Source organism: Cervus canadensis, chromosome 11, assembly GCF_019320065.1.
Source record: "Cervus canadensis isolate Bull #8, Minnesota chromosome 11, ASM1932006v1, whole genome shotgun sequence".
NCBI classification, from domain to species: domain Eukaryota; kingdom Metazoa; phylum Chordata; class Mammalia; order Artiodactyla; family Cervidae; genus Cervus; species Cervus canadensis.
In genome coordinates this window covers 70487928-70512877 of record NC_057396.1, presented here as the reverse complement: position 1 = coordinate 70512877, position 24950 = coordinate 70487928, and the positions used below count along the sequence as shown (strand labels likewise).

The following is a 24950-nucleotide window of genomic DNA, read 5'->3' as shown; positions in this document are numbered from 1 at the left end:
ATCATATATTTCCTTCCCATCAAAAGAGCCTATTTGTAGGAATTTCCTGGTGGTCCAGTGGTTAAGACTCAGTACTTTTACTTCCAGGGGCCCGGGTTTGATCCCTCGTTGGGAAATGAAGATCTTGCAAGCCGCACGACAAGGCCAAAACAAGAAAAAGAACCTATTGATAATGGACTGTATGGATTCAGGTTCAGTGAAAAGTATTGAGCAGGAACAGAGCAAGTATATACTTAGCTTCTAGATTTTGAGTTGGACCTCTGGTGGACTGAGTTTTGTAGTTGTCTTCAAGTGGACTGAGTAACCACAGGAGTCCTGCCTGGACTGGAAGGCAGGAGATGGAGCAGAAGGAATATGACAGAATAAGAGAGAGAAACAAAATGCTATGGGGCTTCTGAAGAGAGGACCATGTCAGGTTAACGAGATCAGATCAGAAACAACTTCTTGTAAAAAGGGATTGAGAAAGTCCTTGACTGGGGGCAGGAATTGGGGGATTTTAGGAAGCATTTGTTAGAGGAGAGAGGAAGGAGCCTAGATAGTAGGAACGGTATTAACCAAAGTACAAAAGTGGAGATCTATTTAAAGCATATTTCCAGAAACGTGAATAATGCGGGAGATAAGCACAGATAAGCACTGTCTGGATGGCAGACAGTTGAGGGCCTTGAATCACAAACCAAGGGATCTAGTTTAGTTTCGGCAGCAAGGAGCCATTAGAGACTTGTGAGCAGATGAGTGCCACAATCAAAACTTGCTTTTAAAAATAATCAGTCTGGTATTGGAAGAAGGATTGGTGTGAGGACAGTGGAGAGGAAGGAAGGTGGTTTTGTAAAGGACGAGGGCCCATAGCTTAGTGATAACGGCAAGATTCTTTCATGATGTTACTTGTTGTTCAGTCGCTCAGTTGTGTCCGATTCTTTGTGACCCCATGGACTGCAGCGCGCCAGGCTTCCTTGTCCTTCACCATCTCCCAGAGCTTGCTCAAACTCATGTCCATTGAATCGGTGATGCCATCCAGCCATCTCATCCTCTGTCTTCCCCTTTTCCTCCTGCCTTCAATCTTTCCCAGCATCAGGGTCTTTTCCAATGAGTTGGCTCTTTGCATCAGGTGGCCAGAGTGTTGGAACTTCAGCCTCAGAGTCACTCCCTCTAATGACTATTCAGGATTGATTTCCTTTAGGATTGACTGGTTTGACCTCCTTGCTGTTACTTACCCACACCCTCAGCAGCCTATCAAGAAGTTTGCAGGTTGTCATGCATTCTTTATGACGACTAGAGAGAGAGTTTGCCTTTAAAAGTACCACTATACTCAGTGGTTTTCAGGCATCCCTGAAGAGTGATAGCAGACCCAGTGTTTCCTTAGGAGTGCATCTAGCAGCTCTGGCAGAAAGGAAGACACTAAAACGTATCTTAAAACTCCTTTTGCTTTCCCTTGTGAAATATCTCTTTCAAAACCTAGAGCTCTGCCACAGGCCTTTCTCAGAAATTTATCTAACCTGACGTTAAAAATAAACCTTTCTTTTCTTCAAGATAAGATGTTTTAAGGTGCTGTCTAAGAGAAAAACTTGGGACATCTGTGTGTTTCGTCTGTGCAGACAGACTTCCTAGTGTGAACCCAGGAAGCCTGTGGCCTTAAGAACCTCTGCTTTTGCTGAGTGCGAAGTTTGTGTGACCGTGTGCCATTGATAGCTGTCTGCTGGGTGGTTCCACCAGTGCAGTAGCTCAGGCTTTCCATGGTATAAACTTGATCCACGGAGACTCAGGATATGTTTCTGTGGGAGAAATCTTCTGTCAAGAATTCCGAGTAAACAATATGGCCGTCTCTGCCCGCCTGTGGAGTTTGCTGGGACTCCATATCCCAGAGTGCTTCACTTCAGCCAGTGACTGTCTCACGCGGACTGTGTTGGACAAGGCTTGAGATTGTGGGGAAACATTAAAGGTCCTCACCGTGTGTCTGCAGCTTCTTGTTTGTCTCTTTCTTCCCTATCCCTTTTGTCGTTTCAATAGTGAGAAAAGTTAATATAAAAAAGTATAAATACATCTATACAGGCACACACATCTATATATACAACAAACCTCTGTGCCTCCGCAACCAGCGTGTAATAGTTGTTAACAGTTTGCCCCTGCTTGCCTCAGTTCTGTTTTTCGGCAGCCTCGTGGCTTGCAGGATCTTGGTTCCCCTGCAGTGAAATCGCAGAGCCATAACCAGTGGACCATGGAGGAGTTCCTCCTTCAGTTCTTGAAAATAAGAATCTTTGCAGATAAAGTCAGAGTTCCCTTTGACCTCCATAATTGTATTTCCCATTCTACACAGAGGAAGCCCCTATCATGAATTTGGTTTATATAGTTGCAGTCTATTTTTTTATAATTTAATGTATTAGTAAAATGTCATTGCTTTGTGTTTTAAGAGTTGAATTTTAATAAATGATACCGTATGTATCATTTTTACAGCTTTTGAAATTCAGTGTTAGCTGGTTTCATCAGTCCACAGTGACATAGTTTGATTTGGTTTGCTCGTTTTAATTGTCGCCTAGTATTCATTCATGGACTTCCCATGTAGCTCAGTGGTAAAGACTCTGCCTGCCAATGCAGGAGCGACCAGAGACTCGGGTTCAATCTCTGGGTTAGAAAGAGCCCCTGGAGGAGGAAATGGCAAACCATTCCAGTATTCTTGCCAGGATAATCCCATGGACAGAGGAGCCTGGCAGACTATAGTCTATGGGGTCGTAAAGAGATGGACACGACTGAGCTACTAACACAGATTCATTTATACACATTATCTATTCCCTGTTGATGAACATGAAACTTTCTAGATTTTTACTATACCTTCGTGCCTTGAATTTTCTTGACGTATGTCTTTGTGAACATCTGCAGCATTTTTTTATAAGATGTTTACCCAGAGACAGAATTGTTTTGGCTCCTTTTTTAGCCAAGTAGCACAGATTTATTGGCTACCAAAGACATAAGCCTCTTCTTAGATGCTTGAAGGGCATCTCAGAGTATCATCCTAACTGGCACTTTGTAAAAATGGAAAACTTAAGATTTGTGATTTTTATTGCAAACCCAGGATCAAGGAGTTTTTCTCAAGGAGTTTTTTCAAGGCTTTTCTCAAACTAGCTATGTGGAATAAATGTATATGTTGAATATAGGGAATATTAAATGATAAAATGCAGAATTTTGCCATAAATCATTAAAAAGGTAACTTCTCACTCTTCGTGTTTTTCCTTTTATACTTTGTTTTTAAAACTGATTTATTGTAAGTAATTCAGACAGTGTCAAAATAGATGCTGTAAAATGCTTAAGTCTCTCCTCATCACGCTTATCCTCAGTCTCATTCCCTGAAGGGAATTTTAAGTGCTGCAGTTGTATAGTATTTAAAATTTAAGTGAAAGTTTAACTCTCAGTGAGTTCACTATCTTTGGAATGTGTCTTTCCAAATCGTTCTCTATGCCTAATCGCACACATATGTATATTTTTATATTTACGTAGTTTTCTTTGTTTTTAATAGAGGTGGGCTCATAGGGAACAATATATATGAAGGACATCTTTCTATATCAGTACAAACAGACTTCCCTGGTGGCTCAGATGGTAAAGCGTCTGCCTACAATGAGGGAGACCCGGGCTTGATCCCTGTGTGGGGAAGATTCTCTGGAGAAGGAAATGGCAACCCACTCCAGTACTCTTGCTTGGAAAATCCCATGGGAGAAGCCTGGTAGGCTACAGTCCATGGGGTCGCAAAGAGTCGGACACGACTGAGCGACTTCACAAACAGATCTACTTTATTCTTTTTACTGGCTGCTTGGCATTCCATAGTATTATTGATTATAGTTTGTTAGGCTGTTTTTTTCCTTGATGGATGTTTATGTTTATAATTAAAGATAGGCTCCTTTTGCAAACTGTGTTGCTTGTTCCTATGCCTGGATGTAATTACTGGACTGAAAATTAACATGTGATTTGGTTCTTTATAATTCAGCCTGTCCCTGTAATGGATAATAGATAGTAAGGACTGTCTAGGGCATATCTTCTTGCTTGTGGAAGAGAACTTCCTAAGACTGGCAGTGACCTTTCTTATTGTTCTCATTGGAGCTCCTCACCTTTTGTAACTGTATGAATGGCAAAATTCTAAGTCATTAATCTATAGTGTTTACTCAGGAAATCAAAATTGAAAAAGACACATGTATCCCATTATTCATTGCAGCACTATTTACAATAGCTAGAACATGGAAGCAACCTAGATGTCCATTGACAGATGAATGGATAAAGAAGTTGTGGTATATATATACACAATGGAATATTACTCAGCCATAAAAGGAATGCATTTGAGTCAGTTCTGATGGGGTGGATGAACTTAGAGCCTATTATACAGAGTGAAGTAAGTCAGAAAGAGAAAGATAAATATCGTATACTAACACGTATATGCAGAACCTAGAAAAGTAGTCCTGAAGAATTTATTTGCAGGCAGCAGTGGAGAAACAGACATAGAGATGGACTTAGGGACACGGGGAGAGGGGAGGAGAGGGTGAGATGTATGGAGAGAGTAACATGGAAGCTTACATCACCATCTGTAAAATAGACAGCCAACGAGAATCTGCTGTTTGTCTGAGGAAACCCAAACGGGGGCTCTGTAGCAACCTAGAGGGGTGGGATGAGGAGGGAGAGGGGAGGGAGGTTCAAAAGGGAGGGCGTATCTGTTTACCTATGGCTGATTCATGTTGAGGTTTGACAGAAAACAGCAAAATTCTGTAAAGGAATTATCCTTCAATTAAAAACTATATAAATTTTAAAAAATCTGTAGTATTTAGATACTATACTCATACTGTATAGTATCTAAAACGCAAGTGAAAAGTTGATTCCTTCTCTCGAGAAGTTCAGTATCTTAAAGGAGGAAAGAGACCAGGCAATACGAACTGAAAACTGATGGTTCAGTGTACACAGAGGCATAAGCACTTGAACTCACCGCAGATTTTATGCGCTTAGAGCCAGGTAACCTACAAGATGACAGATATTTTGTGTTATGGAAATGGCTAATCGTGTGTGGGCAGGGATTTCTCTCTCATTCTGAGACGCTTCCAGGAGGAGGTGAGAATTTATTTAGATTTTACCCGGATTATAGACAACAACGTGAGTGCATCCTTCTAAGCAGTTGTCTCAATATGGGGCTTGTTAATAATGCTTTCCTACTTTGTGCCTGATATTAATGCCTGAACAGTGAATTTAATTAGAAACTATTTCAAATTAGCTGTTTCCATGTGACAGGTATTGTTTTCCCAGGATCTCAGAGCACAGGCGTGGGCTCTGGGGACTACTCACATTTCTAAGCAGTTTGTGGTTTGAAACAGACCCATTTACCAAGCTCTGTCCCACTTATTTTGGCTCCACACTTTCCACTAGTTGGTGCCTGCACTCTAGAACAAAGGGCTCAAATCTTTTTTTTCCACTTCAGGATCTGAAGGAAAGCAGCCTGGCTGGGCCAGGAGGGCAGAATGTCTTTTTTAATACCTTAAAGAGTCTAGTTACTAAGATTTTTGTCAGGTTCACTTTTATCAGAATCAGGATGTAGTTTTGACAGAATGCTCAACCATCTTTCTATAAGCAACTGCACTACATGGATTAGGAATTACTAATCTTTTAACCTTCCTTAAAAAACCCTTTTGTTGTTGTTCATTCACTAAGTTGTGTCTGACTCTTTGCAACCCCTTGGGCTGCAGCACGTTGGGCTTCCCTGTCTTTCACTATCTCCCACAGTTTGCTCAGATTCATGTCCATTGAGTCAGTGATGCTATCTAACCATCTCATCCTCTGCCGCCCCCTTCCCCTTTTGCCTTCAATCTTTCCCAGCATCAGGGTCTTTTCTAATGAGTATACTCTTAGCATCAAGTGGCCAAAGTATTGGAGCTTCAGCTTCAGCATCAGTCCTTGCAGTGAGTAATCAGAGTTGATTTTCTTTAGGATTAACTAGTTTGATCTCTTTGCTATCCAAGGGACTCTAAAAAGTCTTCTCCAGCAGCACAATTCAAAAACATAAGTTCTTGGGTACTCAGCCTTCTTTATGGTCCAGCTCTCACATCTGTACTTGACTATTGGAAAAACCATAGCTTTGACCATAGGAACCTTTGTCGGCAAAGAGTTGTCTGCTTTTTAATACACTGTCTAGATTTGTCATAGCTTTCCTTCCAAGGAGCAAGCGTCTTTTAGTTTCCTGTCTGCAGTCACTGTCCACAGTGATTTTGGAGCCCAAGAAAATAAAATCTATCACTGTTTCCACTTTTTCCTCTTCTATTTACCGTGAAGTGCTAGCATGTGAAATGAGCACAATTGTACAGTAGTTTGAGCATTCTTTGGCATTGCCCTTCTTTGATATTGGAATGAAAACTGACCTTTTCCAGTCCTTGGCCACTGCTGAGTTTTCCAAATTTGCTGACACATTGAGTGCAGCACTTTAACAGCATCATCTTTTATGATATTAAATAGCTTGGCTAGAATTCCGTCACCTACCCTAGCTTTGTTTGTAGTAATACTTCCTAAGGCCCACTTGACTTCACACTCCAGGATGTCTGACTCTAGGTGAGTGACCACACCATTGTGGTTGTCCGGGTCATTAAGACCGTTTTTTGTTTTTTTCTTTTTAATAGTTCTTCTGGATATTTTTGCTACCTCTTCTTAATCTCTTCTGCTTGGTCATCCCTAGTCCCTTAACAAAAACTAAGTCGCCTGGATGCTTTTTCTCAACATCACAAGTCCTAAAATAGGCAATATTTCCCTCGGACCTACTTGTGGGAAATCCGTAAGGTCATCCACCTTATAGATGTTTCCTGCACTGCAAAGTGGTTGTGAAGTTGGCAGTCCAGACTGAGTGTGGTCTTCTATGTCCACAGATACAGATCAGACATCACCTTTGCCCTCCAAGCCCGTGGGGCATCCGTGTTGGCCCTCAGAGCTTCCTCAGCCTTTCTGTCCCCGGGTAAATGGTGATGTGGCAGTGATTAGAGTGAAGTGACACCGCGCTCTCCTTGGAGCTCCGGCATCTCCTGTAGCTCAAGTGAGCCAGGCTTGAGATAGGCAGTGTCGCAGGCCCGGGACCTCTGCGCCTCCGCCTCTGGGAGCAGCCTGGCCTCTTTCTCACACGTTGGCCCCAGCTGACTCAGCCCAGTAGTGCTGTACCCTAAAGTGTACAGGTGTGATTTGACAGGAGCTTTTCACCCTTTACAAACTGGGCCCCCTAATGAGAATGTGGGCTCACAGAGCAACAATTCACGTGTAGGTGGCCTGTAAGGAAAGTTTTAACAAAAGAGTTGGTTAAGAAGCCGATTTATTTTCTTGCTGTAAGTCTCTTGTCATGTGCTGAGTGGAGGCGGAAGAGGAGGGGAGGGTGGGGACTGGTGCTGCTGAAAGCATTTATCTTCATTTCTGCCATCTCCCAGTGTTTATTACCCTGTGATCGACAGATGAGGAAAGCTGCCAGTCAAACCCACGTTCGGCACATTTCCATTTCCCTTCATTGCAGATTTTAGGCTTTTGAAATCTGCATCGTCTTTGCAGCAGTAAAGGTCGTTTTCCCCCTGCTGCTGCCAAGCCCCAGACCCTCTGGTCCCATCCCTCTCACTTGCCCGTCTAGCACACAATAAAGGCCACAGGAGCTCAGCAGTCTGAGACCGGTGATCGGTGAGAGCCCGGCAGTGCTGGCGTCAGTCATCGCTCTCTTTATCTTTCTCTCCCACCGCTTTCTCCTGGAGCCCTTTCCCCGCCCCGTGTCCCCCGTCCCTGCCCACCCTCTGCTGCCCAGGCGCCTTGGTCAGCAGCCCTGTCTGCAGCAGTGAGAGGATGTCCGCTTTCCAGATGCCCTTCCTGGCTTCTCTCGGGGCCCGACCTCAGCCAGTGTCCTCCCAGGCACAGAGGTTGCTGGGTCCTACAGATGAAGTGCCAGGCTGTGGGGGTGTGGAGGTGCAGGTCCAGTGATCATCATACTCCCACCTGCATGTCTTCTGTCAGAGTAGAGGCTTTGAGGAAATTCCTGCCTGCAGGGAGTGAATGCAGGGAATTTTGTTTTTGTTTGGGGGCTGTTGGGCTTTGTTTTTTTCGTCTCTGTTTCTCCTGAACACGTCGGGGTTTGAATGCTACTCCTAATCTTTCAGTTGCATGTGTTCTTATGAGCTTATTTGTTTTTGTTTTCAATAATGTCTGTGCGTAGAAGAAAGGTAATGATATTCATTTCTTTGAAAATGGATGTTCTGCTTTCATAATTACTTGTCCCAGTTACATCATTAGTATAAGTGTAGATAATTGCTTCATTAGGACATATATATCGAAGAAGGGCAGGTCTGCAGAGTGGTGATGAGAAGAACAGTCCTTGGCATCTTTATCTACCCACACGGGAGCACTTTAGCTTGACATCAGAGAGCTGGGAGGTGCCAGTCACTCTGCCGACAGTCAGGATTAGTCCTGGGTTTTAATGTGAATGGGAGGATGGAGTGAGGACCCAATGGAGAGCAGCCTACTCCTTTGCTTTGGGGTGGCGGTGCATCGCTAACTCCCGCTGACACTGGTACCACTGAGGCAGCTTGATTGAATCATTGCCCATCTCTGAATTAGGAAGCAAAGTAGCCTGATGGCAGCCCCCCGACCTTTGAACTTTCTGAAACTCTCTCTGTCTAATGGCATGAGCCCTGTGCCCTGTTTGACCTCTTCGAATGGTTTTTTAAGGGAAAATACCCATGCCAGGCCTAGAAGTTACATTTCCCCATCAGACCTAATGACCTCCTGTAGGTTTGAATATGACTGTGATTTCACACCATCTCTGTTAGTGACTTTGTGTGCATTCCCTCTTTTAAGACACATTAAAAACTAATTCCAGGACCTCCCTGGTGCTCCAGTGGTTAGGACTCAGCGTTTCCAAGGCAGGGGTCATGGATTCAATCTCTGGTCAGGGAACTGAGATCCTGCATGCCACATGGTGTGGCCAAAAAATATATATATATATGTAATAGTAATACCGATACCACACACTTCCACTTACAGAATGTAGAATTGTGGCTACCAGGGTCTGGGGAGAGAGTAAAAGGGGAGGTTGTTGTTTAATGGGTAGAGTTTCAGGTTTGTAAGATGAAAAATTTCTGGAAATCGGTTTCACAACAGTGTGAATATACCTAAAACTACCTAACTGTACACTGAAAAATGGCTAAGATGCTAAACTTTATGTTGTATGCTTTTTGCCACAATTTTTAAAAAAGATAATATCAGATTCTTTGTGCTGCTTACTCCAGATTGGAAGGTTCTATCCACGGCTCTGGCCTTGACCATCTGGTTAAATTTCTCTTCCTTCTCTCGGCCTGTTATAAAGCTGACTCTGCTATGGCCACATAGTCCTGGTTTGAATTGTTGTTTTGAGAAAAATTTTGATGACACTGTGATATGTAGAAATCTTTCACAGCTGTTCCTTTTCCCTTCCTTGCATAGTATCTGTGTTCTAGGCCTTACTAATATCCTTGTTGAGTTCACAGACTATAATTTATTACTTTGTTGGCTTCATCTAATGCCTTTGACCACAACAGTATCTTTCTTGGGTCTGCTCCTAAAGTTCAGGATTTGTGTGTGGACTAATGCTACCCTTGTTTTTTATGAGCAGGAGCTTTAGAGCCTTTAGATGTTTACTGGACAATAAAATTATGTTGGTTTAGGGGCCCAGTTCCTACTAAGAACACATATAGTCAGGAATTCCCTGGCAGTCCAACGGTTAAGACTGCCTGCTCTCACTGCCAAGTTCCTGGATTCAATCCTGGTCGGGGAGCTAAAAATCCCAAAAGCTGCAGGGTACAGCCAAAAAAGAAGCACATATAGTCAATGACATCTGTATCTACTAAATATTTACCCTTTAATTGAAGTTAAATGTGTTTCAAATCAAGGAATTCCCCGGTGCTCCATTGGTTAGGGCTTCATGCTTCCACTGCTGAGGACACAGGATCAGTCCCTGGTTGGGGAACTTAGATCGATCCCACGTGCTGAACACGCGAGGGGAAAAAATGTGTGTGTGTGTGTGTGTGTGTATAACCTTTATTGTATAATGAGTGATCTCAACATCAGTTTCAGTGACCAGTTAGAGCAGGTACCAAGCAGTCTAAATCTGAAAGACCACATACCTTACTGAGAATATTTCCTGTGTTGTAATTATAGTCACCCACGTGATATTTTTGAGGCCCTTATTTTGTTTTATTTTTTATTGAGCTAACATTGGTTTATAATATTATGTAAGTCACGTGTGGAATATTAAAAAAAATACAAAAATATAATGTCTTTATAGAAAATTATGTCCCCTAATACGCCTCTTATTTTTTAGCCTCAGGAAAAGTGAAGATTTGTTTCAGCTATAGGTGGTATGTTCAGAATTGCTCTTTGAAAACCTACTTTTTCCTTCCAAAGGAAATAAATGTTTCCCTCAGCACTTTCATGATTTCATGGTTCCATGCAGTGTGTTTCTTATAAATAAAAACTGTTGTCTTATTCTCATGCAAACCTGTGGTTCATTTATAAAAACATACATGCAGTGGAATGTTCAGCCATGAAAAGGAATGAAATACCAGTACATGCTAAAACAAGGATGCACTTTGAAAACATTATGCTAAATGAAAGAAACCAGAAACAGGCAGCCACTTATCATATAATTCCATTTATGTGAGATGTCCAGGAGAAGCAAAATTATGTAGACAAAAAAAGAGATCCACTGATCTCTTCCCTTGCTTTGGAAAAAGGAGCAAGTGGGGCAGGGTGGAGGGGAGTAGCTGCTAATGGGTAAGGTATTTTGGAAGGTGGGGAATGATGATAATGTCCCCGTTATCTAAAGATGAAATTAGATAGTCATGATGGTTGTTGTAAATTTGATTTTGATAATGGTTACACAACTATGAGCTACCCTAAAACCACTTATATACTTTAAGTAGATAAATCATATGGTATGTGAATTATATCATAATAAAGCTGTTATTTGTAAACAAACTGCTTATAGTCTGGTCATTCTCCTTGGTGTCACAACCATAAATGAGAACTAAAAGCAATCTCTACTTTGGAGAACTTATCATCTGCCACCAGGAACTCTGCCCACGTCCCCGGGCTGTGGAATAATTGACTATGGTCTTAGATGAGATCTTTTTAAATAGTGATAATATGATAAAGTGAGTGTTACAGAGTGCTTCCTTGTATACTCCTTCAGAGAACAAGTTAAAGACTGCATTTAAATAAAGCTTTCTGCAAAGAAGTATTCTTCCTAGAATGCTATTCAGTATATACTTAGGAAGCATACTTTCTATGTCCAAATAATCCTGTGTTGTATTGCTGTAAGTTATTTTTCATGGACAGAAACTAATTTATTAATTTACAAAGAACTCAGACAATCTATTAAAAAAAAAAAACACACTTAAAAATAACCAAACATAAAAATACACAAAAGATATGTGGGTAGGCAGCTCACACTAAAAGAAATACAATGAGCCAGTAAACAAATATGGCACAAAGAAATGCTCATCAAGACTCTTAAATTATAAAAGAAGTGCAAAGGGATACCAAAAATGGAATTGCCTTATTTTATTTCATAAAGTGACCAAAATTTATATTGAATAGTATTTTTAATAATAGCCATGTTGAGATGTAATTCACATACCGTATAGTTTACCTGCGTAAAGTACATAGTTCAGTAGTTTAATATATTCACAGAGTTGTGCAGTCATTGCCGCTATCTATGTATTTCAGAACATTTTATCACCTTGTAAAAAACCCCATACCCATTAGCAGTCACTTCCCCCTTCCCCCTTCCCCCTCCACTTCTGCTGCCCACTCCAGCCCTAGGCAATTTCTAATCTACTTTTTGACTGTTGCTTTGCCTATTCTAGACATTTCATGTAAATGGAATCATACAATGTGTGGTCTTTTGTGGCTGGATTTCTAAGAAGAATTTTGAAAAGTTGATTAGTTGTTTAGTTGGATCTGCCTTGGGGTGTCTAGTGTCAGTTCTACTGACCAATTAGCAAGCTGGCTCTCAACTTCATGTCACAACCAAGCAGAAGGAGAGTAATTGTGCTTCCAGGCTGATGGGTGTTTGCGCCCCCAGCCTCATTCTTATTCTGTCTTCCCAGCAGCAGCATACTCAGAGACAGCCGTTCTGAATTAGGCAGCCTCAAATGCAGCAATTTTATAGGACTGAAATATAATTTAATCGTTTCCTTCTTTGTAACTTGCCCTTCTCTACCCTCCCGAATTAGCTTTTCTGATAGATTTGCTAATGATTCCTATTGTTCCATATTTTCACTGTACTGTTGAATCATACTCTTCATATTCCTGCTTCTAGAACAGATCTCGGAGAGAGGCTAAAAAGCTGTTTATTAGGGAAGCAAAAGGTCCCTAATTTTCCTTTCCAAGCAACAGGAGAGAAGAGTCTGAGAGAAGCAGAAGCAGAGATGCATGCAGGCTGCCAGACTGTTCACCTCCCATATGACTGTCATGACTGTTAAGGTTTTATCCCTAAGACACATTCCTGAGGCTTCCAGCCTGCATGTTAAAGACCTGACTCAGAATGAGACTTGGCAGCTTCATTTTTGCCATGGCTCTTTTCTGATGGTTGGCCAGGATCACTGGATTAAAGTTTCTTTTTCCTCTAATGTTATCTCTCATCAGAATAATCCTCATTTACTCTTTTGCTCTGAGGTTCTGGAAGAAGAATTCTGTGGTTGTAACAGAACGTGGTCTGCTGTGACTTAGCAGTATGCTTATGGACAGCTGCTCTTTCCACTGTTGCCTAGAACATGAATGAGAATCTTGGGGGCTCTTTCTCTCTCTCTTTTTCAAATAATAGACTTTTCTTTTTTAGAGTAGCCTCAGGTATACAGATTTACGTGGAAACTACGACAGTTCCCATATTTTCTTCCTTCCCCACACACCCATAACCTCCCCCACCATCAACACCCTGCCCCAGAGTGGCACATTTGTTATAATCCATGAACCAACATCATCACCCAAAGTCTGTAGTCTACATTAGGACTCACTGTTAGTGTTGTAAGTTCTGTGGGTTTTGCCAAATAAATGATGACATGATCCACCATTATAGTACCATACAAAATACTTTCACTGCCCCAAAGAAGTTTCCTCATGCTCTACCTATACATTCCTCTCTCCCGCCAGACTCCTGGTAGCTGTTGATCTTTACTGTGTCCATAGTTTTGGCTTTTCCAGAGTGACATATAGTTTAGAATCATATGAAATACAACTTTTTTATTCTTTCACTTAGTAGTATATGCTTTCTTCCATGTTTTTTCATGGCTTGGTAGCTCATTTCTTTTTAGAAGTGAGTAATATTCCATTGTATGGATGTACCACAATTTACTTATCCATTCTCCTATTAAGGGACATCTTGGTTGATTCCAAGTTTTGACAGTTATGAGTAAAGTTGCTGTAAACATCTCTCTGTAGTTTTTTTTTGTGTGGACATACGCTTTCAGCTCATTTGGGTAAATACCAAAGAGCATGATTGCTGGATCATATGGTAAGAGTATGTTTAATTTTGCGAGAAACTGCCAAACTGTTTTCCAAAGTGACTATACCGCTTTGCATTCCCACCAGCAAGGAATGACGAGTTCCTGTTGTTTCACACCCTGTTTAGCATTTGGTGTTATCGGAGTTCTGGATTTCAGCCATTCTGGGAAGTGTGTGGTGGCTTCTCATTGTTGTTTTAATTTGCAGTTCTCTAATGAGGAATGATTTTGAGCGTCTTTTCATATGCTTATGTGCCATCTGTATATCTTCTTTGGTGAGGTATCTGTTCAGATCCTTTGCACATTTTTTAATTTTTTTTTTTTAATTGTTGAGTTTTAAGAGTTCTTTGTATATTTTGGATACAAGTCCTTTATCAGTTAAGTGTTTTGCAAAGATCTTTTCCTAGTTTGTTGTCTTTTCATTCTCTGTAACAGTGTCTTTTACAGAACAAAAGTTTTTAATTTTAATAAAGTAAAATTTATCAGCTTTTTTCTTTTCATGGACTGTATCCTGAAAGTCTTTGCCAAGCTCAAGGTCACATCGATTATCTCTTATATTATCTCCTACGAGTTAGAATTTTGTGTTTTACATCTAGGTCTATCCAATTTGAGTTAATTTTCTTTTTTTGAAAAGTGTAAGGTTTGTGTCTGTCTACCTTGTAGATGGATATCCAGTTGTTTCAGTACTGTTTTTGAAGAGATTTGATTCTCTATTGAATTCCCTTTTCTTCTTTGTCAAAGATCAGTTTACTATGTTTGTGTGGGTTATTTCTGGTCTCTTTTTTCTGTTCCATTGATCTAGGTAAACATCTAGAATAGACATATTCTTTTGCCAGTGCCACACTATCTTGACTGTAGATTTATAGTAAGTCCTCCAAATTTGGGTTCGTTCTTTGTGTATTGTGTTGGCTATTCTAGATCTTTTGCCTTTCCATATAAACTTTAGAATCAGTTTTTTAATATTTACAAAGTCATGTTCTAGGATTTTGACTGGGATTGTATTGATTCTCTAGATCTGGTTGGGAAGAATTGACAGTCTTAACAGTACAGTTAACAGTACTTAACAGTACTAAGTATTCCTATCCATGAACATGGAATATCTCTCCCATGTTTTTAAAGATCTTTTGTGATTTCTTTCATCAGATAGATCTTGTACATGTTTTGTTAGATTTATACCTAAAGTTTTCTCTTTTTTTTGGTGCTAATGTAAATGGTATTATATTTTTAACTTCAAATTCCAATTCGATTTATTCATTGCTGGCATGTAGGAAAGCAGTTGACTTTTTGTGTATCACCCTTATATCCTGCTACCTTAATAGTTCCAGGAATTTTTTGTTTTGTTTTTGCTTGTTTTTTATTCTTTGAGATTTTCTACATAAACAATTCATGAGGTTTTCACAACAAGTATACTGGGGTGGTTTGCCATTTCCTCCTCCAGTGAATCATATTTTGTCAGAACTCTCTGCTGTGACCCGTCTTGTCTTGGGTGGCCCCGCATGGCATGGCTCGTAGCTTCATTCAGTTACGCAAGCCCCTTCATTACGACAAGGCAGTGATCCATGAAGGGGATTTGTGGATGATACCACTCTAATGGCAGAAAGTGAAGAGGAACTCAAGAACCTTTTGAAGAGGGTGAAGGAGGAGAGTGAAAGAGCCAGCTTAAGACTAAATATCCAAAAAAACTAAGATCATGGCATCCGGCCCCATTACTGCATGGCAAATAGAAGGGGAAAATGTAGAAGTAGTGACAGATTTCCTCTTCTTGGGCTCCAGAATCACTGCGGACAGTGACTGCAGCCATGAACTCAGAAGACAATTGCTTCATGGCAGGAGAGCAATGACATACTTAGATAGCATGTTGAAAGGCAGAGACATTATTCTGCCAACAAAGGTCTGTATAGTCAAGGCAATGGTCTTCCCAGTAGTCACATATGGTTGTGAGAGCTGGACCATAAGAAAAGCAGAACGCCAAAGAATTGATGCCTTCAAACTGTAGTGCTGGAGAAGACTCCTGAGAGTCCCTTGGACAGCAAGGAGATCAAACCGGTCAATCTTAGGGAGGTCAACCCTGAATATTCACTGGAAGGACTGATGCTGAAGCTGAAGCTCCAGTATTTTGGTCATCTGATGCGAACAGATGACTCATTGGAAAAGTCCCTGATGCTCAGAAAGATTGAGGGCAGAAGAAAAAGAGGACATCAGAGGATGAGATGGCTGGACAGCATCACTGATGCGACCAACATGAATTTTGGCAAACTCCAGGAGGTGGTAAGGGACAGGGAGGCCTGGCACGCTGCAGTCCATGAGGTTGCAAAGAGTCGGACTTGACTGGGCAACTGAACAATGACAACCACAACATAAACAGTTATGTCTCCTGTGAACAAAGAAAGTTTTATTTCTTCCTCTCCTATCAATATACCTCTTATGTGCTTTCCTTGTCTTATTGCATTTAGTAGGCTTCCAGTACAGTGCTGAAGGGGAGGGGTGAAAGGTGCTTGTTCCCAGTCTTAGGGAGAAAGCATATACAATTGACTCTGGAACAGTGTGAAGGATAAGGACTCTGACCCCCACACAGTTGAAAATCTGTGTATAACTTTCAAGTCGATTCTCCATACCTGCTCTTCCATACGCTTGGATTCAACCACCTGCAAATCATGTAGTACCGTAGTACATGTTTGTTGAAAAAAATTTCTGTGTATGTTGGACTCTTATGATTCAAACTCAAATTTTTCAAGGGTCAGGCTGTCTTTCCTTACCTTTAAATGTAGCTACAGGTTTTTTGTAGACATTGTTTATCAAATCGAGAAATATCCCACTCTTCCTGGTGTGATGATAGTTTTTGTCAAAAATAGGTGTTGGATTTTGTCGGATGCCTTTTCTGCATCTATTGATATGATCATACAATTTTTCCTCTTTATCAAGTTGATGTGATAGATTATATTAACGGATTTTGAAATGTTTAACCAGCCTTGCATATCTGGGATAAATTCCCCTTTGTATAACTCTTTTATGTACATTACTGTATTTTATTTGCCAACATTTTGTTGAGAATTTTTACTTCTGTGTTCGTAAAAAATATTAGACTGTAGCTTTTCTTTCTTCATTGTCTTTGGTTTTGGTATTGGGGTAATACTGACCTCAGAAGCACTCCCACTTCTGTTTTCTGAAAGAGATTATAGAGATTCAGTGTAATTTCTTCCTTCGATGTCTGGTAGAATTTACCAGTGAACCCACATGAGCCTGGCACTTTCTGTTTTAAGAGCCTTCTAATGATTGATTCAGTGTATTAGATACAGGCCTATTCAGGTTATCTATTTCTTCTTGTGTAAATTTTGGTAGACTGTCTCTCAAGGAACTGGTCCATTTCACCTAGGTTATCAAACTTGTGGACATTGAGTTACTTGTAAAGTTCTTTACTGCCCTTCTAGTGTCCATGGAATCAGTGGCGATAGCCTCTCTTTCATTTCTGATATTAATAGTTTGTGTCTGCTCTCTTTTTTTCCTTAGTTAGCCTGGCTAAAGGTTTGTTGATTTTATTGATCTTTTCAAAGAACCAGCTTTTGGTTTCATTGATTTTTTTTTTTCCCCCTCTATTGATTTCCTGTTTTCAGTCTCATTGATTCCTACTCTAATTTTGATTATTTCTTTTCTTCTGCTTACTTTGGATTTAATTAGCTCTTTTTCTTATTTCATAAAGTAGATGTTTAAATTATTGATTTTAGATCTTATTTTCTAGGGTATGCATTCAAAGCAGTAATATTCCATCTAAGCACTGTTTTTGCTACATTCCACAAGTTTTAATAAGCTGTATTTTCATTTTCATTTAGTTCAAAATATTTTAAAATTTCTCTTGAGATGTCTTCTCTGAGCCATGTGTTATTTAAAGTGTGTTGCTTAATCTCCAAGTATTTTGGAATTTACCAGTTGTCTTTCCATTACTGATTTCTAGTTTAATTTCCTTGTTTTCTGACAGCATGTTTTGAATGATTTCAGTTCTTTTAAATTCGTTACAGTGTGTTTTGCGGACCAGTATGTGGACTGACTTTGCCTGAGCTGTCTTTCAAGGAGAACGTTCCTAAGGAATCTAGGTCCTATGCATTTGTTCTTAATTCTAAAATGAAGCACTTTCCTTTCTTGGTCCTGGCACACTATTTGGACCCGTCTCTTACACAAGAACCTCTGTCTCTGAGCTGTTGCTTACAGAGCTATACCTATAGAGGAAAAGCATATAGAGATTGGTATAAATAATTAAAATAATTTTAATGGCAGTCATTTATTAGATGGGTTCCCTGGTGGCTCAGTGGTAAAGAATCTGCCTGGCCAATGCAGGAGACGTAGGTTAATCCCTGGGTTGGAAAGATTCCCTAGAGAAGGAAATGGCAACCCACTCTAGTATTCTTGCCTTTGAAATCTCATGGACAGAGGAACCTGGCAGGCTACAGTCTGTGGGGTTGCGAAAGAGTCAGACCCAACTTAGCCACTCAACAACAATAACAACATTTATTAGACACTTATTGTTTGCCATCACTTTACATGTATTTTTTCAACGAGTTTTCCAAATAGCCCTGTAAATTGAAAGGATTTTTATTTACTTTTTACAGCTAAGGCAACTGAGATTCAGAGAGATTAATTTACAGAGGCATACAAATATAGGTACTAGCAGGAAGTATCAAAATCAGATCCATCTGATTCTGAAGCCCATATTCTCAGAAATCATGTTAAAAACAGGTAACTCGTAAGATCCCAGTTCAAGGCAGGCTGTAATCCGTGGCCAAAACGGGAGACTGGAAGTTTGCTGAAGGAATATCTGTGTAATGGTGTGCCTCTCATTAGTTTCTCTCCAAACTCGGTGTCGCTGACGGTACTGGTGCCTTTAGCAGTGAGTGAGCATCCCAGTAGTACTGCTTTCTCAGAACACTGATCTTGAAGTTAAAATGCAGGCTGTGTTTCATCTAACTTGGAGTTTCCCAGCCAGGAGTGATTCTGATCTCCAGGGAACATTGTTGGTGGTCACAGCTGGGTGTGAAGGGGTGGTGTGCTCCTGGCAATCCAGCAGGAGGCAGCCAGGGCCACTGCTGACCATCCCAGCATGCACAAGACCCACCCCATCCCCTAAAGGAAGGCTTACCCGACCCAAAATACCAGTTGCGGAGGCTGAGAAACCCTGAGTCTTAGCTCCTTCCATTCTGCTGTAACTGAGAAAACCTTGAGCCCTCACCCTCAACGTTCTGTCAGGGTTTGGTTACCAAGGCTAAGTGCCTCCTCTGTAAATACTTCGTTGTAACTCCGTCCATTAACTCACTCTGGCACCTTTCCTATACCTTTAGCTTAGCGGCCGGAGGCCTGTTAAATGGTTGGGTGTTTTTTTGTTGTTGTTTTTTTAATAAGGTGATATGTTTTCTTCCTGATGTTTCCAAGAGACAGGCTCAGTTGGCCTGCAGTTCTTACAGAAGGGAACCTGGTGACGATACTCTGACCTGTTGCTGGCATCTTTAGCTCCTGATCTGTGTTTACACGGCCCTGAAAATCAACTCTCCAGGTGCCAGGCTCTGTTCCACCTCAGCACTCTGGCACCACTGGCAGAGAACACTTCCTCAGTCTCCTCCACACAGTCTGACCATGCATGATGATTTTATTGCCCAGCTATTCTCCAGAAGACGTCTCTTGAGGCATGGACGGGCGGGGTACTTCTGGAGCTGTGGGTTGGAGTCTCAGTCGTTTGCGTTCCAGTTGCAGATAGAGCCACAGCGCTCTTAAAGCATCTGGTATTTTCTGTAACTGTTTTCCTGTTTGTAGCACTCGTCCTCTCCCCCAGATTTTAAGCTCCTACAATATGGGGTTTGTTTCTTTAGGTTTTTTTTTTTTCCCCTGTTCTCTTAGCAACTTGCATTTCTTTCGTCACATACCAAGAAAATCAACTCTCCTTCTTCCATTTTGCTTGTCTGATAAAAGTTGGAGGAAATTTTAAGGAACTAAAGTAATTTGAGAGAAACTAGTGGTCAGAGGTTGATGTCAACCAAACCACAGGAACAATTCATAAACTCAGTGGAATTGAGCATGGGTCCAAGTGAAAGTAAGTAATTCTTTCCTGGGAAGTGGACCTTGGAATTTTAAGAGTTATTTTCATTGTCAAGGAAGCCTGGAGAAATCAACAAAATTGCTATTAAGAAAGTCCTATAGGTAGCTTACCCTCCTCGTGACCCAGAGGTTCAGCAAAATTTCCCAAGTCAGATACCATCATTATAGAATTTTCTATAAAGGTTAAAAGCAAAGGCCTGTGTTTACCTCATTGAAGTGATACGCCCCACGGCCCTCAGTAGGGGTTTGAGGTCAGTGGGCTCTTTGACAGACCACTCAAATGCTGTCTTGCTTAGGCCTTGGGAGAAATCATGACCATTTTGGACTATGTCTTTGAATCTGCAGGATTTTAAGGAATGTATTATTTTGATGGTATTGGCTTATCTAGAACAGTATTTCTCAACCTTTATCATTACCCTCCGAAGAAGCCTTTTTAGACACTTTTCCCCTAATGAATCCCTCCCATGAAATTTTAATATCACAGATATGCTGCATATCTGCTCAGATACTGCAGTACTTTGATGGGAACCTGGGGATTATACTCTCTCAAGATTTTCCCCCTACCCCGAGCTAGTTTTTGCCCCCATAGGGGCAGGACTGCGCATATTGAGGATATGTTAATCCATTGATAGAAGTATCATCATCTTGGAAATGAATTGTTGTTTGTGCCTTTCTTAACAAATTGAAACAGGGACAAGGAGTCTACCAATACACTAATGTTAGAAAGAGTTCTCATGCAGTGGCCTGCAGTTCCTGGGGGAGAGTGAGCAGAGTACTGTTCTCATTTTTCATGACTTGTATGGAGATCATCTTCTCTCTGAACAGTCTTGACCATCTGAGGAAAGAAGAGGGAAATACCAGGAGGAGCAGAGCAATAAATGAAGCTCTCTAAAAGGAGAAGGGAAAAAAAAACAAAAAACTGTTGCAGTGACGTGCATAGGAGGAAGGTGGAAGAATATGGAAGAATCTGGGTGTAGAGTTGTCCATTGTTCCAAGGCCAGTCAGCTCTAACAAGTTCAGTTTCTGAAAATCGGAGTTGATTTCCATCAGAAAACACCGTTTAGGTTGTATAGCATATACGAACGTTCTATTCTCCCAAGAGGGTTTGGCTCTGTCTGATCAGAAGGGTGGTTGTGTATGAAACACACCTCTGAAGGAGGAGGAGGAAGAAATGACATGTTCATGTAAAATGAAATACAACTGCAAATTAAAGTGTCACCCTGTTTTTAAAAAAAAAAAATCCATTTTTTATTTAATTGGTTACCAAGGAAAAAATTGTCATACAGAAGCGTATATCTCAGGGAAAGTTAAACCGTGAGATTTTACAAGTGAATCTGGATTCAAGGAAGTTCTCCTGGAGCGGGGGTGGGGCAGGGCAGGAGGGCTATAAAATATTGCCTTAATAAAAATATTCTGATGCGGAAAAGCTAAGCTCATAAATTTCTGTTGTGTTATATGCCAGGGGTCCAGAAAAAATGAACAAATATTACCTCATTTGTTCTTTACTGTCTCTGTCTATCCAATCAGCTGAATGCTAGCTGCCTGTTCCCTGGAGGAAGCCTCTCCTTTTGAGATGTTTTCCTGGGAGGAAGGTCATATGCAAAGGAGATGCTTTCTCCCGAAGAGCGCCGCTCACCACAGAGACATCCAGGGACTGACTGCTTTTCTGTGGGGCCTTTCTGTGTTCACGGTGTCCTCTCATTTTTCATGTTTCTTTCCCAACATTTTATGAAAACATTTGTCTTTTCAGATTGTCTCTTTAAGCCTACCAGACAGTACATTGCCAAATTGGTGGCACTCAGTCAGTGTTAAGTAATAGTGGAAAGGGAGGCTGATTAATACAACATAACGTAATATGGGATTATATTTACACACAGAATTGTTCTTGAGAAATATGTCTGGTTTCTCTTTGAGAGAGAGACTTGTCAGATAGGACTTGTCAGCCGTCTTCAGCCTTCAGCATCTGCCTTTTCTCCCTCTCCTACTGACCCCAGTTTTGCCTCATGTTTGATGTGGAAACATGAAGATAGATCTGTAACGTGCTCTCCTTGTCTTCTCCCCCACCTAGGGGCAGTGATTGGTGATGGACAGTCTGCTGTGGCCAGTAACATTGCCAATACTACCTACCGGCTCCAGTGGTGGGACTTCACTAAGTTTGACCTCCCAGAAATCAGTAATGGTAAGCCAAAGTAGAACTGGGGATACTGGTGGAAAGTCTGTCTGTTAACTGGTGAGCCAGATCTCAGAGGTCCGCAACAGCACTGGATTTTTCATCACCTCATTGAGTAGCTGACGGCTCCGTGCCATTTCTGCAGCTCTTCTCCGGCTCTCACTAAGCAATTCAGCAAATGTCTATTGAGCACCCACCCTGAGCAGTGAATAGTACTGAAATGGACACCAAAATGAAGATTTCTGCCCCAGGACTTGACCAATTAGCGTTCATTGTCTCATGCCTAGAAGTTGGGTGGAACTGAGAGAAAGAGAAGGTGAAGGGAGTATAAGAGCTGAGAGCTAGACCCTTGAGGAAAGACTGCAGTGATGATAAACTCATTTATTTATTAATCTAGATCCGAATGGAACAGAGGGAGGGGCCTGATTGATGTGTGATTTGCAGAATGTCTGTCTGACAGTCCGTTTCCCAGCTTCTAAAGGAGTCCACAATCCCATGTCCCAGCAGTTCAGTTGGAATCACAGCATCTTAGACATCTCATTTCATTTTCTGTCTAATGATGCACTCTCACACATTCCTGAGAAGTGGAGGTTCAGCCTCTGCTTGAACACTTGCAGTGATAGGTCACTGTCTGGTGAGTTAACTCTCGCCCGTCACTGCTCAGTTCCTTTTCAGATGTTTTTTCTTATACGCAGCCACCATCTCCCTTGCTGCCACTCCCTCCCATTGGTCCTGGGTCTACCTCTGAACCTCTGCAGAATAAGTGTGATGATGTCTCTTCTGACTGACAGTCCTCCAGCTGTTTGAAAGTAAACTGCCACTTCCCTTTAAATCATTCTTTTTAGGCCAGAATTCCTGAGGTTCCTTTTAAGATCTGGTTTTCAAATCCTTGACAGTTCTGCTCATTTCCCTTCTTTCGTTTGAGGAGGGGCAGAACAAAGTAGAACACTCCAGACGAGAGCTGTCCAGAACAGAGCACGGCGATGGTTTGGACAGCGTTGGTTCAGCCTGATGTTTCAGCAACCTTTTCTGAAGCCACTGTTGGGTTTGCAGCCACTTATAATTCCTTGATAATTGTTAATACCAGAACTCCACCATCGTATACTTACTTGTGCAGTTCGAATGTTTTAAAAACTAAAGGAGACCCAGAAGAATCGGGTGGAGAGGGAGGTGGGAGGGGGGATCGGGATGGGGAATACGTGTAAATCTATGGCTGATTCATATCAATGTATGACAAAACCCACTGAAATGTTGTGAAGTAATTAGCCTCCAACTAATAAAAAAAAAAAAAACTAAAGGAGTTATATTTGTTTCTGTTAAGTTTTATCTTAATAGTGTACTAATAATCGTACTTCTTAGTTCCTGCCTCTCAACATCTTCTCAAACTTTGATTCAGTTCTTTTTTCCCAACCTTGTTTACATCATCTTCTAATTTGATAAACATGCTTTCTCTGTCTTACTTTGGATTGCCAGCAAAAGTGGTGCGTCGGGACTTTGCACCAAGCCTGGTGGTATGTTCCTGTGGACTTCCTTTGTGTTGATTTTGGTTCATGAATTTGCACCTGGGCTTGGTTGGTCACTCGTGAAACCCATATTTTTCATCACGTCTATAGGGTATTGTGAGAGTTTGTCAGACACTTTGAAATACTCAAGATAGCCTCTGTCTGTGGCATTTCCCAGTGTGCCAGTCTTGGTATCCTTATGAGACCATAAAAATGAGGTCAGTTTTTCATGTCCTGCTGTTAGTGCAACCTCAGTAGCAATCATTTTCTTCCCAAGTGCTTTTAAGCCACATGTTCAATAATCTATTCTTTAACTCCACTAGAAATCAAATGCAGTCTACCTTTTCCCTTGTTAAATACGGTTAGCTTGTTTACTTCTCTCTTTCTGGCCTGGATCTTATTTGCCTTAATTTTCCCCAGATACTTTGTTTCTTCATTCTGTTTGCTTTATTTTTTTTTTTTTTATTACAATCTGAAATATATTTACCAAAGATTTTTAAAATATAAAAGGATATACAGTGGAAAAGTTTCCCAACCCTGCTCCCAGCTACACACCTCTCCACCCCATAGGCACAGTTAGCAGTTTCCTGTTTATCTTTTCAAAGATATTATATATATGTATATGCAAATTATGTTTTTCCACCTCTATCTAAGCTAAGTGGTAGCATATTATACCCTTTGGCAGGAAAACTGTGACAGCATATTAAAAAGCAGAGACATCACTTTGCTGACAAAGGTCCATGTGTAGTCAAAGCTATGGTTTTTCCAGTAGTCATGTACTGATGTTGAAGTTGGACCATAAAGAAGGCTGAGGGCCGAAGAATTGACGGTTTTGAATTGTAGTGCTGGAGGAGACTCTTGAGAGTCCGTTGGACAGCAAGGAGATCAAACTAGTCAATCCTAAAGGAAAGCAACCCTGAATATTCATTGAAAGGACCAGTGCTGAAGCTCCAATACTTCAGCCACCTGATGCAAAGAGCTGACTCATTGGAAAAGACCCTGATGCTGGGAGAGAGTGAAGGCAAAAGAAGAAGGGGTTGGCAGAGGATGGAATGTTTAGATAGCATCACCGACTCAATGGACGTGAATCTGAGCAAACTCTGGGAGACAGTGAGGGACAGAGGGGCCTGTGTGCTGCAGTCCATGGGGTCTCAAGGAGTTGAAGAGCACTTAGTGACTGAACAACAGCAACAAAGCACGTTATACATACTTTTCTGTCTGTACTTTGCTTTCTTTATATCTTGATGATCTTTCTGTATCAGTATGTCGTTTATTCATTCTTTATTGACTGCCTAGCATCCCACCGCCCAAGTGAAATCTCTGGATTACTTTCTGTTATTGTTGCGCTGGGTGTTCGTTGCGGTGTGGGCTCCTCTAGTTGCAGAGAGCGGGGGCTCCTCTCTTGCGGTGCGCGGGCTTCCTATTGCAGTGGCTTCTCTTGCTGTGGAGCAGAGGCTCTAGGCACGTGGGCTCGGTAGTTGCGGCTTCCCGGGCTCTAGAGAAGCAGCTCCGTAGTTGTGGCTCGGGAGCTTAGTCCCTCCAGGACATGAGGGGTCTTCCCGGATCAGGAGTCACACCCACGTCTCCTGCATTGGTAGGCAGATCCTTAACCACTGGAACCAGCAGGGAAGTCCCACTAGATTCCATTTTTTAACCAGTGTTCTGCTGAGGAACTTTTAAGCTGTTTCAGTC

The 24950-nt window shown here is 41.4% G+C and overlaps 1 protein-coding gene across 7 annotated transcripts in view; it reads left to right on the top strand.

Annotated features, from left to right (window-relative positions):
• The window catches only part of AMBRA1 (autophagy and beclin 1 regulator 1), a 166224-nt gene that overhangs the window by 102140 nt on the left and 39134 nt on the right, over nt 1–24950 (top strand). For all 7 annotated transcript variants that reach the window (XM_043482806.1, XM_043482801.1, XM_043482802.1 and 4 more), the window contains one exon: nt 21655–21765. In XM_043482806.1, coding sequence (XP_043338741.1) covers nt 21655–21765 — 111 coding nt within the window. The remainder of the gene's footprint in view (nt 1–21654; nt 21766–24950) is intronic.